General features: G+C 48.2%; 2 protein-coding genes across 2 annotated transcripts; both read left to right on the forward strand.

Moving 5' to 3' along the window:
• Positions 1-2,033: 2,033 nt before the first annotated feature.
• LOC126376807 (uncharacterized) lies at positions 2,034-6,765 on the forward strand. The gene is made up of 3 exons (XM_050024354.1): positions 2,034-3,160; positions 3,220-4,087; positions 4,390-6,765. The coding sequence occupies exons 1-3, from the start codon at positions 2,034-2,036 to the stop codon at positions 6,763-6,765; spliced, it is 4,371 nt and encodes a 1,456-aa protein (XP_049880311.1).
• Positions 6,766-7,090: 325 nt separating this feature from the next.
• LOC126376808 (uncharacterized) lies at positions 7,091-7,486 on the forward strand. The gene has a single exon (XM_050024355.1). The coding sequence runs from the start codon at positions 7,091-7,093 to the stop codon at positions 7,484-7,486; it is 396 nt and encodes a 131-aa protein (XP_049880312.1).
• The last annotated feature ends 4,956 nt before the right edge of the window (positions 7,487-12,442 follow it).

Here is a 12,442-nt window from a genome sequence, read left to right on the forward strand (position 1 = left end):
TCTGCGGCAAATCTACAATAAGTCACGTCAAAAAAAACCCATAAATAATAGGCTTTTAAGTAGTCGAAAAATCAGATGATGATTAAATACTTCTGTAAAAATTGACCACATCCTAAGATAAAGATATAAAATAAATGTTTCACTAACTTACGAAACAATTTCGCATCATTTCTCAGAAAATATTTCCACAACGCTTTCAACAAACTTGTCACAACACAGTTCTTTCGATTCCAGTTTTCAATAAAGAATATATAGCAAACAATTCCGTTGACAGCAAAAATTGATTCTCCACATTGTCACAACAGAATTGGAACAGGGACAGAGAGTTTTGTCTAACATTATATTATAGTCAGTCAAATGCTAGGTCTTAGATACATAAACGTGATCTAAAATAGAGATACAATATTGCCATTCAAACTAACCACATCCTTTGCGAGGCTATTAATTGTTGAGAAACCCTGTTTGTAGTTCGCTTGTTTGGTTTTGACTTAGGAACTAAGCTGCCCTTTGGAAACTCAATATCTCTGTTAGTAGACTAGTAAAGCCGGCAAGTAAACAGCCAGTGGGTTAATAATGTTTTAGAAATGATTGGAAAAGTTGAGCAATATCTGATGTGGGTGGCATTGGCAATGGGCTCTGTTCTTGTTCTATAATAAAATGGGCAAAAAAATGATTAATAATAATTTCATTAAATAATAAAAATGAAATAAATAAACAATTTAATAATTAATAATAATAATAATTAAAATATATTATTTTTATTTTTAATTTATTTATTTATTTAATTTAATTTATTAGTAATTTAATGGGCTCTATTCTTCTTTGCGAGTCGATGGCTCTATTTAGACTTATGGATGGCCTATTCCTAAAACAAATGTAGACTATAGGCTAACTAGCTTTTTCCAGAAACTCAGAAGCCTCCTGAGGGTTTCGCGGGGCAACCTCGTTGGCATGAGGATTTGTGTCCATTGTGCTGGTCCCACACACTTCAGCAGGGCTAAAATTCGCAACGTGATAAAATTATTGATTCAATAAATTTTGTCGAAATCGATAACTTTTTTTATTTCGCTAACATTTTTGATAGAAGAACATGACTCATTTTGGTTCACATATTAGCACCATTCGACAAAACGACATAATCATATCGTAAGAATCGATAAAATGACCGTGATAAAATTTTATCACGTTGGGTATGTTAGTCCTACAGGATGACATTAGAGGCGGTTTCTTCTACGCCCAGACATCCTCTACAAAATGAGCTGCTACACATGTGAAATGGTGCTTTAATCATATGAGGCAATCTTCGAGAAGAGACTTGGATATTGACGAGATAACGCCTTTCGACTGCCTGCAGTCAGTCAAATGAGCCCATCTCCCATTATTTTGTTGCAAAAAAAAAATTAGTCGGTAGGTACATTTAAATTATATTGAAGACTGTTCGGTGGGAAGTCCAATGATGTAGTCCCGAAATTCCCTAAAAATAAAGACAACACGATGTCCTGTATGTCCATACAAACTAAGAAAGAAACTTTCGTTTTGACGTTTCGTAAAAAGTGTCTCATTAGACTAGGTTCTTCTTCTTCTCCCGTGTGGAGTTGCTGATCTCCCATCGGGCGCGTCCCCAGGTGGCGGATAGGGGAACGCCCCCCAGATATGGGGGGTACCGGCTTCGGCCGGCGCGGACCAAAATCAGCAAGGGGGGTTGGTCACTCTTCGTATCCCTCTGCTAGAGCAGAGGGTATTGACGATGCGACCTGGGCTTCGGCTCGACGTTGTAAGGGGCGGCGGGTCCGGCAGCAATGCCGGGCAATGGCTTTGGCCACCGCCGGCCCGACCCGTAATCCAGACGCAATGCTGTCTGGAACGGGGGCCGCCTCCACACTGAGCGGAGGGGGCCGCGAGGAAGACAACCTCTATAAAATAATCACCCAAGCCTAAGGTTTGGCGCCTGCTGACGGGCTGAATGGTCAGTGGTTCTGGCAGCAAGGGCGCCCCGGGGAGGTCACCCCGGTCAGAAAAGACAAAAAAACAACATGAACAAGCAGATCGGAAATTCGAGTCCGCCGGCGGGCATTCCAAGCGAGCGACCCCGCCCCTCTTCGGAGGGCAAGCCCCATTCGTATACGGCGGGGGGCAAAGACTGCTTCGTAGGCCAGCAAGATGCTGGCCTTCGTGAACACGACCAAGGCTTTGAAAACGGATCAGATTTAGGATTAAGTTCGAATGTTAGGGAGATGAGAAGTGGAAGGAAGATGGAACGAGTTCCGGGAAGGTTAGAGCGGGAAACGAGAGTAAGTCTCTCGAGACTGCCTATCGGGCGGGACGCGCTAGTGGTGCTCCCCGGCCCGAGTGGGAAGGTGGCGACGAGCGATGGAGAGGACACGGAGGGCTCCATCGTTTCTATGAGGTCGGCGGTTTCAGTTGGCTCCGGAGTTACTCGCGCTACAAAGCGTGCAAGACTGCCGGGGACTGCAACGAATGGAGGATCGCCAAAGTCGAAACGTAAGTCTCGACCCAGACCGAGACCTGAGATTGTGATAGACGACAACGACCCCTATCTTTCCTCGGTGTCAGTGTCGTCCACACGATCTAAGGACACTCTGCCCAGTGTGGAGGACCTGGCGATGGAGATGAAGGAGCAGCCGGTGGCCGATCTAGGTGCTCGAATCCTCGAGTCCATGGAGACGGTCACCAAAGTCGCAGATCACTCCAAAAATCTCAAGGGCAACTTTGTGCGTTGTCTGAGGTTGGCGGCTATCACGGCAAAGGCTGCGGCTGGCGAAATGGCGCAAAGAACGTCGTCATTCGGTAGCGAGGGATGGCTGGAGAGGGAGAACGCTAGTCTGCGCTCCAAACTCTCGGGTATGGAAGAAAGACTCAAGACCCTGCAGGCTGAGATGGAGTCTCTCCGCCAGCGGGAGCGCGCGCCTCCAAGACCAGAGGTAAGAAGACAGCCCGCCAAGGGCGCCGATGAAATCCTAATGGATCGCATCGGAGCCCTTGTCGAAAACAAGCTGGCTGCCTTCAAGGCAGAATTGCTCCCAGGCCGAGCCATCAGGCCGCCCCTGGGCAAGAGGCCGGTGACCAGTGACGCTCCTGCAGCGCCCTCACCAGCCCAGCCGCCAAAGCCGAGTAGGGGCTCTGATGAAATCCTGATGGAGTTGGAGCCCTGATCGAGAAGAAGCTGGCCGATTTCAGAGCCGAACTGTACCCGGACAGGGTCCGCAGACCGATTCCGAGGACGGCTCCAGTCGCTTCAGCAGTGGCGCCCACACCAGCGGCGCCCAAGAAGAAGAAAAAGAAGAAGAAGTTCAAAAAGAAAGGAGAGAGAGGCACCAACCTGCAGCCGCCGCCAGCGCCGAAGGGTGCTCCGGCAGTGGCGATGGCAGTAGCGGGTCCCTCGGGTCTTCAAACCCGTTCTTGGGCCCAGGTCGTGCGCAAAAAGCCTGCCTCTCGACCATCTGAGACGGCAACTGCTTCTAAGCCCAAACCGGCCAAGACGCAAAAGCCAGCACAACAGGCGAGAGGTACGAAGGCCACACCAGCTCGGCCCCCCACGACTGCTGTCGTAACTGTAACTGTCCCCGAGGGGGCAGCTACTACCTACGCTGCGGTAATGGGTGCGGCAAAACAGCGCGTGAACCTCGCAGAGTGTGGGATCACCGAGCTTAGGCAGAGGAGGGCTGCGACCGGTGGGCTGATCTTACAGGTTCCTGGCCCCGACAGCGCTAAAAAGGCGGATGAACTGGCTGCGCGCCTGCGCAGCACCCTTGCGGATATGGACGTGCACATACTGCGCCCGGTGAAGACTGGCGAGATCAGAGTGGCAGACTTTGACGAGTCTGTAACTCCGGCTGACATCGCCTCTGCAATAGCGGACCAGGGGGGTTGTTCGCAGGACGATGTCAAAGTCGGAGAGATCCGCCTTTCTTCACGGAAAATGGGAACTGCATGGGTCAGGTGCCCACTCGCCGCTATCCGCAAGCTTGCGAACACGGCGAGATTGAAGGTGGGGTGGGCTTCGGCGCGTGTCCAGGTGTTAACGGCCAGACCGTTGCAATGTTACAAATGCCTGGAGATGGGACATGTAAGACCTCAATGTCCCAACGCCGAGGACCGCAGCAACTGCTGTTACCGATGTGGCCAAACCAGTCACAAAACCAGCAGTTGCCAAGCACGCGAACCCAGGTGCCCGGTCTGTGCAGATCTCGGGCGCCCATCGAACCACAGACTGGGTAGCAAGCAGTGCTCCCCTCCAAAGAGGAAAAAAGGCAGAGGAAAGCAGCAGATTCCTCAACCCAGCCAGGACGCAGCGCCTAGTTCGCGCCAGGGCGAAGGCCCGCCGGAGGCTATGGAGGCTCAAGATTCCCTCCCTTGAGAATTCTTCAGTGCAATCTGAACCACTGCCGCGCAGCTCAAGACCTGCTGCTACAGACGCTCGCGGAGTGGTCGATTGCACTCACAGTTGTTGCAGAACCCTTCCGCGTTCCGGACCATCCTCGATGGTTCCCAGGCGACGGCGGTTCTGTGGCTATTCATTGGGGAGGAGGACGTAGCGATCCTCCCTGTTCCCTGCTTTGCAGTGGACAGGGATTCGTCGCAGTGGAATGGGGGCATTTGGCGGTGGTCGGATGCTACATCTCGCCCAATTGTCGCCTCGAAGCATTCGAGTCTTACCTGGACTCGGTGGCAAACTGCATCCGCAGCTGCCGCCCTCGTCCGGTGCTTGTGCTGGGGGATTTCAATGCCCACGCCAGACAATGGGGATGTGCTCGGGACACACCAAGGGGCGAGACTCTGCAGGAGTGGGCGGACGGACTAGACCTGCGTTTGCTAAACCAGGGGTCCGTAAGCACCTGTGTGCGGTGGCAGGGGGAGTCGGTCGTCGACTTGTCGTGGGCGACTCCCGCTGCAGCGCGCCTAGTGTCCGGTTGGCGAGTGGCGGAGGAGCTGGTCACTCTCTCCGACCACAGACACATCGTCATCGAGGTCTCAATTCGCCCACCGGAACGCTCTCAGAGAGATGAAGGCCTTCCGCGCCGCTGGTCCCTCAAGCAACTTGATCCGGACCTCTTCGTTGCGGCCGCCAATGTCGCCTTGTGGCCAGAGGAAGGGATTTTCAGAGACCCTGAACAGGAAGCGTCTTGGTTCCGGAGCACGATGACGTCTATATGTGACGCATCGATGCCTCGTGTAAGGGCCCTGAACCGAAAGAGGGTGTACTGGTGGTCAGAGGAATGCGCGCAACTGCGAACAACATGCCTCCGAGCCCGACGCCGGTACACCCGAACAAGGAGAAGACGACGAGCGACGTCAGAAGAGGTTGACGAGGCCTACGCATCGTACCGAGCAGCGACGAAGGCGTTCCAGTACGCTGTCTCGGATGCAAAGGCTCGAGCTTGGCATGAGCTCTTAGACGATCTCAGCAGGGACCCATGGGGCCGCCCATACAAAATCGTATTGGGCAAGCTCCGGCCATGGGTGCCTCCACTGACAGAGACGATGGACTCAGCTCTACTGGAGACGGTGATTGACGCACTGTTTCCCAGAGTCCAGAACGGCACTCTCGCCGCCTCGACTTCTGCGGAACCAACAGATTGGTCCCCACAGCTCGAAGTGTCGCAAGACGAGCTCGACCGAGCTGTTAAACGGCTCAGAGCCAAGAACACCGCCCCAGGCCCAGACGGAATACCGGGTCGGGCCTGGGTGCTGGCTCTAACCGTTCTAAGGGACAGACTGAGGCAACTTTTCACCTCTTGCCTCCGTCAGGGTCTTTTCCCCTCCGAGTGGAAGGACTCAAGTCTGGTCCTTTTAAGGAAGGAAGGCAGGGCTGCAGACTCTCCCTCTGCATACCGTCCCATATGCCTACTCGACGAGATCGGCAAACTATTCAAACGAATAGTGGCCGATCGCATCGTCGAACATCTCGTGTTGGAGGGCCCCAACCTTTCGGAGTGCCAGTTCGGCTTCCGACGAGGTCAATCGACAGTGGACGCGATCCTTCGCGTCCGCTCTCTGTCGGATGAGGCCGTGAGCGAGGGCGGGGTGTCGTTGGCAATAAGTCTAGATATTGTCAACGCTTTCAACTCCCTGCCCTGGCAGGCAATTAGGGAGGCCCTGGTGTATCACCAAGTACCTCCCTATCTCCGAGGGATAGTTGGTGCCTATCTTCAAGACAGGCATATAACATACATGGGACGGGATGCCGAGGTCCATCGGAGACCTGTCTATTGCGGGGTTCCACAGGGGTCCGTTTTAGGTCCTCTGCTCTGGAATCTTGCCTATGACTCAGTCCTGCGAGCCGACCTCCCCGCTGGTGTTCATGTCGTCTGCTACGCGGACGACACGCTTGTGCTGGCAAACGGGGACAACTTTGAGTCGACGACTCGACTTGCCGAGTTGGGGGTGGCATGTGTTACCCGGAAAATACACGGTCTTGGCCTCCAGTTAGCGCCGCACAAGACCGAGGCGCTGTGGTTCCACAACCTCTCACGGGGTGAGGAGCCACCAGACTCGTCGATCCGCGTCGGCGATGTCCAAGTTCCGATCAGAAGGCAAATAAAATACCTTGGCCTTATTCTGGACGGCCGGTGGGATTTCCGGGAACACCACAACCGCCTATACCCCAGGATCGAGAAAGTGATCGGAGCCCTTCACCGCATTCTTCCCAACCTCGGCGGGCCGAGAGAGGGAGTCCGGCGTCTCTACGCCGGGGTAGTGCGTTCGTTCGATGGCACTCTACGGTGCGCCTGTCTGGGCCCCTAGCCTGACGAGCGACCGGCGGCGCAAACTTAACAGTTTGCAGCGGAGAGTGTCCATCCGAATAGTGAGGGGATACCGCACAATATCCCATGAGGCTGCCATGCTCTTGGCCCGATGCCCGCCTCTAGACATCTAAGCGGACATGGATGCGCGAACATACCATCTCGTTCGTAGCATTCGCCGAAGCGGGGAGCCTCAACGAGCTGTAGAGAGGCTCAGAGAGCGAGAACACCTTAGGGCGCTCGAGGAGTGGAAAGCGCGACTTGAGGAGCCACGTTCCTCACGACAAAGAGTCGTTGGGGCAATATTACCATCTTTTGCCCCATGGATGGAGAAAATCTGGAACGGCACGTTCCGATTAACACAGGTGCTCACCGGACACGGCTGTTTCGGTCAGTACCTGCATCGGATTGGACGCGAAGTAACAGCGCAGTGTCATCACTGCAGTGACGATGTGGACGACGCCCAGCATACGCTGGAGGAGTGTCCCGCGTGGATCCCGGAACGACAAACCCTGGTCTCAGAGGTCGGGGATGACCTTTCTCCCCCTGCCATAGTTGCGGCTATGCTGTCGGGAGAAAGGCAATGGAAGGCGATGGTCGCTTTCTGCGAGTCTGTCATGACTCAGAAAGAGGCCGCGGAACGGGACCGGGAGAGGCTGGATCCCGCCTGGAGAAGGAGACGTCGGCGACGTGCGGTGGCGGTGGTAGCCGCGGCTGTCTAGCCGTGTCCGCCCTGTAGTTCCGGGCGCAAGAATAGGGCTACGGTACCCCCTGCCTGTCGTAAAAGACGACTGAAAGGGGACACTGGAGACCGTGAGTGGTAAGGGCGGGGGCCCGAGCCGCTCTTCATACGGTGTCCGGGAGGGACGGCAATGTGACATGGCCTCGCATTGCCGTAAAACTGGGATGGCGTAGGGGTGGGGACCTACCCCGGGACGCGCTTTTTATAGCAGGCGCGAGGGAAGCACCGGTGCGTTCGTTAGAGATCCCGGAGCTTCCCGACATGCGCAGCAGAGGGCCATCGGAGGGGTTTTAGTCGGTAAGAGTCCGACATAACCTCGTCGCTCCCCCGGGTGGCGAGGTATCCATGAGGATTTCCCCTTCGTAAAAAAAAAAAAGCTTCTTCTTCTATCGTGTGGGTTGTGAGGTGAATTACGAACCTCATTTATCCCTGGTGTCAGGATTACTATTGAGCCGCCATGACTCATATAACGACTACGTACTTACATCAGTAAGTAGTAACCGGGACCAACGGCTTAACGTGCCTTCCGAAGCACGGATCGTCTTACTTTCGGACAATCAGGTGATCAGCCTGTAATGTCCTAACCAAACTAGGGACCACAAAGTAATTTTTGTGATATGTCCCCACCGGGCATCGAACCCAGGACCTCCGGATCGTGAGCCCAACGCCCAACCACTGGACCATGGAGGACTAGGTTAGATAGATAAAAACAGGTTAGATAGATAAAAACATTTATTTGGTCTACAGACACACATGCATACAAAAAGAAAAAGATTAGATACAGACAATCAATCAACAGAGACGAAGCTCTGTATTAAAGTACGAGTTGGCAGCGGACGACACGAGGCAGCAGCGGACGACGTGTCGCAGCGACACAACTGGTTTCTATGTATTTCTATAGCGGCGACATGTCGTTGGCAATGACAGATATTTCATAGAAATACATAGAAACCAGTTGTGTCTCTGCGACATGTCGTCCGCTGCTGCCTCATGTCGTCCGCTGCCAACTCGTACCTTTAAACACGCCAGGTATGTATGGGTGCTGCAGCAATGCAAATCGGTCATAGCTCAGCGCAAGTTTTTGCTCTCACGAACAAAGGTTGTCAAGTAGCCTATTAATGGTATCCATACGCCTATTCATAATTAAAAAGCGTAGTCACGATGCTATTTAGAGAAACCTGCAAATTGAAGAAACCAATTAATTTCCATTATAAGAGTAACTGATACGCGGTATAACCTCTGTGTGGTATTTTGGATATAATTAAATTTCTACAACGAACCCTGTTAAGGTCGAAATGGAGCAAAAAGGTAAAGGTTAAACGGTTCCATGCAAAGAGGAGGTTTAAAAAAATATCCTGTGATTTTGTCTACGAGAGCGGTAAGTAAGTAGATATACACCATTTATAAAAAGGTGTCGAAGAAACCGCTACTTTGATAGAAATCAGAATCATTTATTCAACGTAATTATCATGGATAAACTTGTTGAAGGTCAATGTAACATTTTTGAATTTACGTCATTTCGCAAGGTGTTATGGCTGAGGAGAAATGACAAGAAACTGCAACAGCAACACATCTTTTAAATCAATGAGGGTATACATTACTTACATGTTATTTAATAACTAAATAAACACATTCAATACCAGACATTTTTATCATTTAAGGAGGTAATAATTAATGTTATGATAAGCTTTTTTACATAAAGTAAGCTTCACGTGAGCTTTAAATTTATTTTCTGACCAATTTAAAATATTATCTGGTATTTTATTATAAAAACGTACATAACCCCAAAAAAAGATGAATTTAATTTACCTAAGTACTTAATCTAGAATTTTGAATAGCAATTGTATTTTTTTTCCTTGACGTCTCAGATCAGACGTCTTTTCATAGCATTTATTTAATTACCAACATTGTTTATGTTCTATGTTTCGTTCTTTCTTTACAGTGTTTTTATTATCTAATAAGGCCCCTGACTCATCAGCTAGTTTTCAATATACCACCACATCAAAACAAAACTATTTATTCAAATCTAGTCAGCGGTAAAAATGACATAAGTACATTTATAAGTTTCATCACCAATTTAAGAGCCACGCTCTTGTCGGTGTAGCATTCTTCATGCATAGGCATAGGAAGTAAACCATATCTCTTACTATTATGAAAAACTATTTGAATTAGAATTATTTATTTGAAAATGTTTATTAAACCTTCAGTCACTTTAGCCTTCAAACAGGTGGACAGTAGCGTTAATATGTATGGGTCACGGACGTATGGAGCTCCCGACGACCCGATTACTCTAGCCATAGAGGCAGCCAATCAGCTCGCGACACCAAACACTTCAGGACCCCGATACCGACCCCGCCGGCGTGGTCGACGATTTTCCTCAATCAGTGCTTATCGCTATCTACCCACTAGGGTCGATTAATTCTTTCAAATAGTTTTCCTCTCAGACGACGCCCTGAGCCGAGGTTCGCGCCCAACTGGGCACCCTCAGGTCTGTTGTCTTAAACGTTGTACCGGGTGAGAGCCTTCAGCGCTCCCCATTTGTTCGGCCGAGTAGTTAATGCAATTTGCGGCAAATCTACAATAAGTCACGTAAAAAAAGGACGTATGGAGCAAGTCCGTCATGACCCGTATATTGTTCACTGGACTGTCAACGTGTGAATAGTACAGGCAGATTTACTTTCGCATTTATACTTACGAGCAAACCTTGAAGAGTAAAAGAGTAAGAAAGTAAGATAAGTCGGTACTACTTGTATTTAACAACGTATTCATGATGATAACATGCAATATAATATCATCTTTCATATCCGATCATATATCGTACAATTCAATAGATTTTACTCTTCCTCGCAATACAATATTGGAATCCATTTGAATATCATAATATTACGGAATATGGATGCATGCTCGAGTATTCCTATTAGTCTAAAATGGATGAAATATAAAGTAGGTTACAGGGTATATTAGTGACATCGTAACAACAACCTTGAGGTATGATTTAGACCACGATTCTGAGTTGATATCAAGTGGAATATTCTGTAAAAAAACACAAAAAAACATGAAAATTAAAAGGAGACTGATCATTTCTGCCCCAGGCCCGGCGCGAAAGAAATTTATCTCATAATGTTCGTAAAATTAGGTAAATTAAATCTAAAAAGTCCGCATCGCCGAAATAAATGGCGAACATACTCGTACTGAATTTGCCTAATGTTCTTGTTAAGGCGCAACATTTTATTTCTTACATTTTTTTCGTCATGTTTTATGTTTATTTGTTATTTTAGTAAGAAAACAATAAAATCCAAGTACAAATACAAACATACAGTATTTGACGAAGCTTGTGCGGATTTTATTATGTATGAATTGAATATGCTTTCCCTTATTTTAATTTTTTTAATATGAATGTTGGTACTGACGAAGCCTGTGGTGGATTTACATTCCTAATGCTAAATAAATATAAATATTTAATTTAATTTTAAAAATAAATATTTTTATAGTACAAATATATAAAACATTATAATATGTTGGAAACACCAACATTAGCAACAAAACTATGGGCTGTCAATTTGGCAACCAATTTTTCTTTTTTTGTAGCTGTCATAATTTCATATTATATTTCTCCATATTCATCTTGCGTTCGAACGTCGTCTGTATTGTATTTTAATTTTTATACAAAAATATAAGTGTAGTTTCTCCAATCACACACCAGGCCTTCAGCCCATCAAACGTTCTACAGCAGGATACTTTTAAGGTGGAGACAGGATTAATACCTACAGGAGACAGAATAGGCTCGTTTCCAACTAGTCAAATCAGTTACTTTTTAATAAACATCAAAACACGAAATTACTAAGTATATAATTTGAATGAAAAAGCAACCTGTGACGTCATAGAAAAACGTAACAAAATATTTCACTTATTATTAAATTTTTCTTTATTAAAATTCATAAATAAGTTAAATATAAAAAAATAAACTTTTTTGTCACCTTTAGATCTGTCTTTATTTAGTAATCAGAGTTTTATAATTCATCTTTGACCTAAGAAACTACCCATTTACGATAAGTTGAAATCTACATAATATTACTACTTGCTCAATATTCTATAGGAATGGCGCCCATTCCTTCGGCGCTTATTCTTTTTTTTGACGTGACTTATTGTAGATTTGCCGCAGATGGCATTAACTACTTGGCCGGAAAAACGCTTATTCGTTACTCCATGGTATAAGTATACTTATTGATAAAAAATATGATGCCATAAAATACGAGTATAGTCGGACTCATTTTATTTCTGAGGAACATTCTTTAGAAATACGAAGCGGATGAAAAATTACTGCGATTAAAAAAAAATCATTTTTTGTTATACATGGAAATGGAACTCTGTTATGATCATCCCTATATAACTTTTTTCAGGGGAAATGCCTACCGCATACCTTTCCTCCGCGGGGACAGCGATAAAAGAGTTATGTCGGACTCACACCGACTAAAAGCCCGCGGTGCTTGTATCAAACAGCGGGGACGTTTTCACATTCTTCCGCAGCACCTCTATCTAACCTTTTTTTTTTGTAACGAAGGGGAAATCCTCATGGATACCTCGCTACCCGGGGGAGCGACGAGGTTATGTCGGACTCTTACCGACTAAAACCCCTCCGATGGCCCTCTGCTGCGCATGTCGGGGAGCTCCGGGATCTCTGTCCAACGCACCGGTGCTCCCCTCGCACTTGCTTTCACTAAAGCGCGTCCCGGGGTAGATCCCCACCCCTACGCCATCCCAGTTTTACGGCACTGCGAGGCCATATCGCATTGCCATCCATCCCGGAGATCGTGTGTTGAGTGGTTCGGGCCCCCGCCCTTACCACCCACGATCCCCAGTGTCCCCTTTCAGTCGCCTCTTATGATAGGCAGGGGGTACCGTAGCCCTATTCTTGCGCCCGGAACTACAGGGCGGA

This window comes from Pectinophora gossypiella, chromosome 21 (assembly GCF_024362695.1).
Source record: "Pectinophora gossypiella chromosome 21, ilPecGoss1.1, whole genome shotgun sequence".
Taxonomy (NCBI): Eukaryota; Metazoa; Arthropoda; class Insecta; order Lepidoptera; family Gelechiidae; genus Pectinophora; species Pectinophora gossypiella.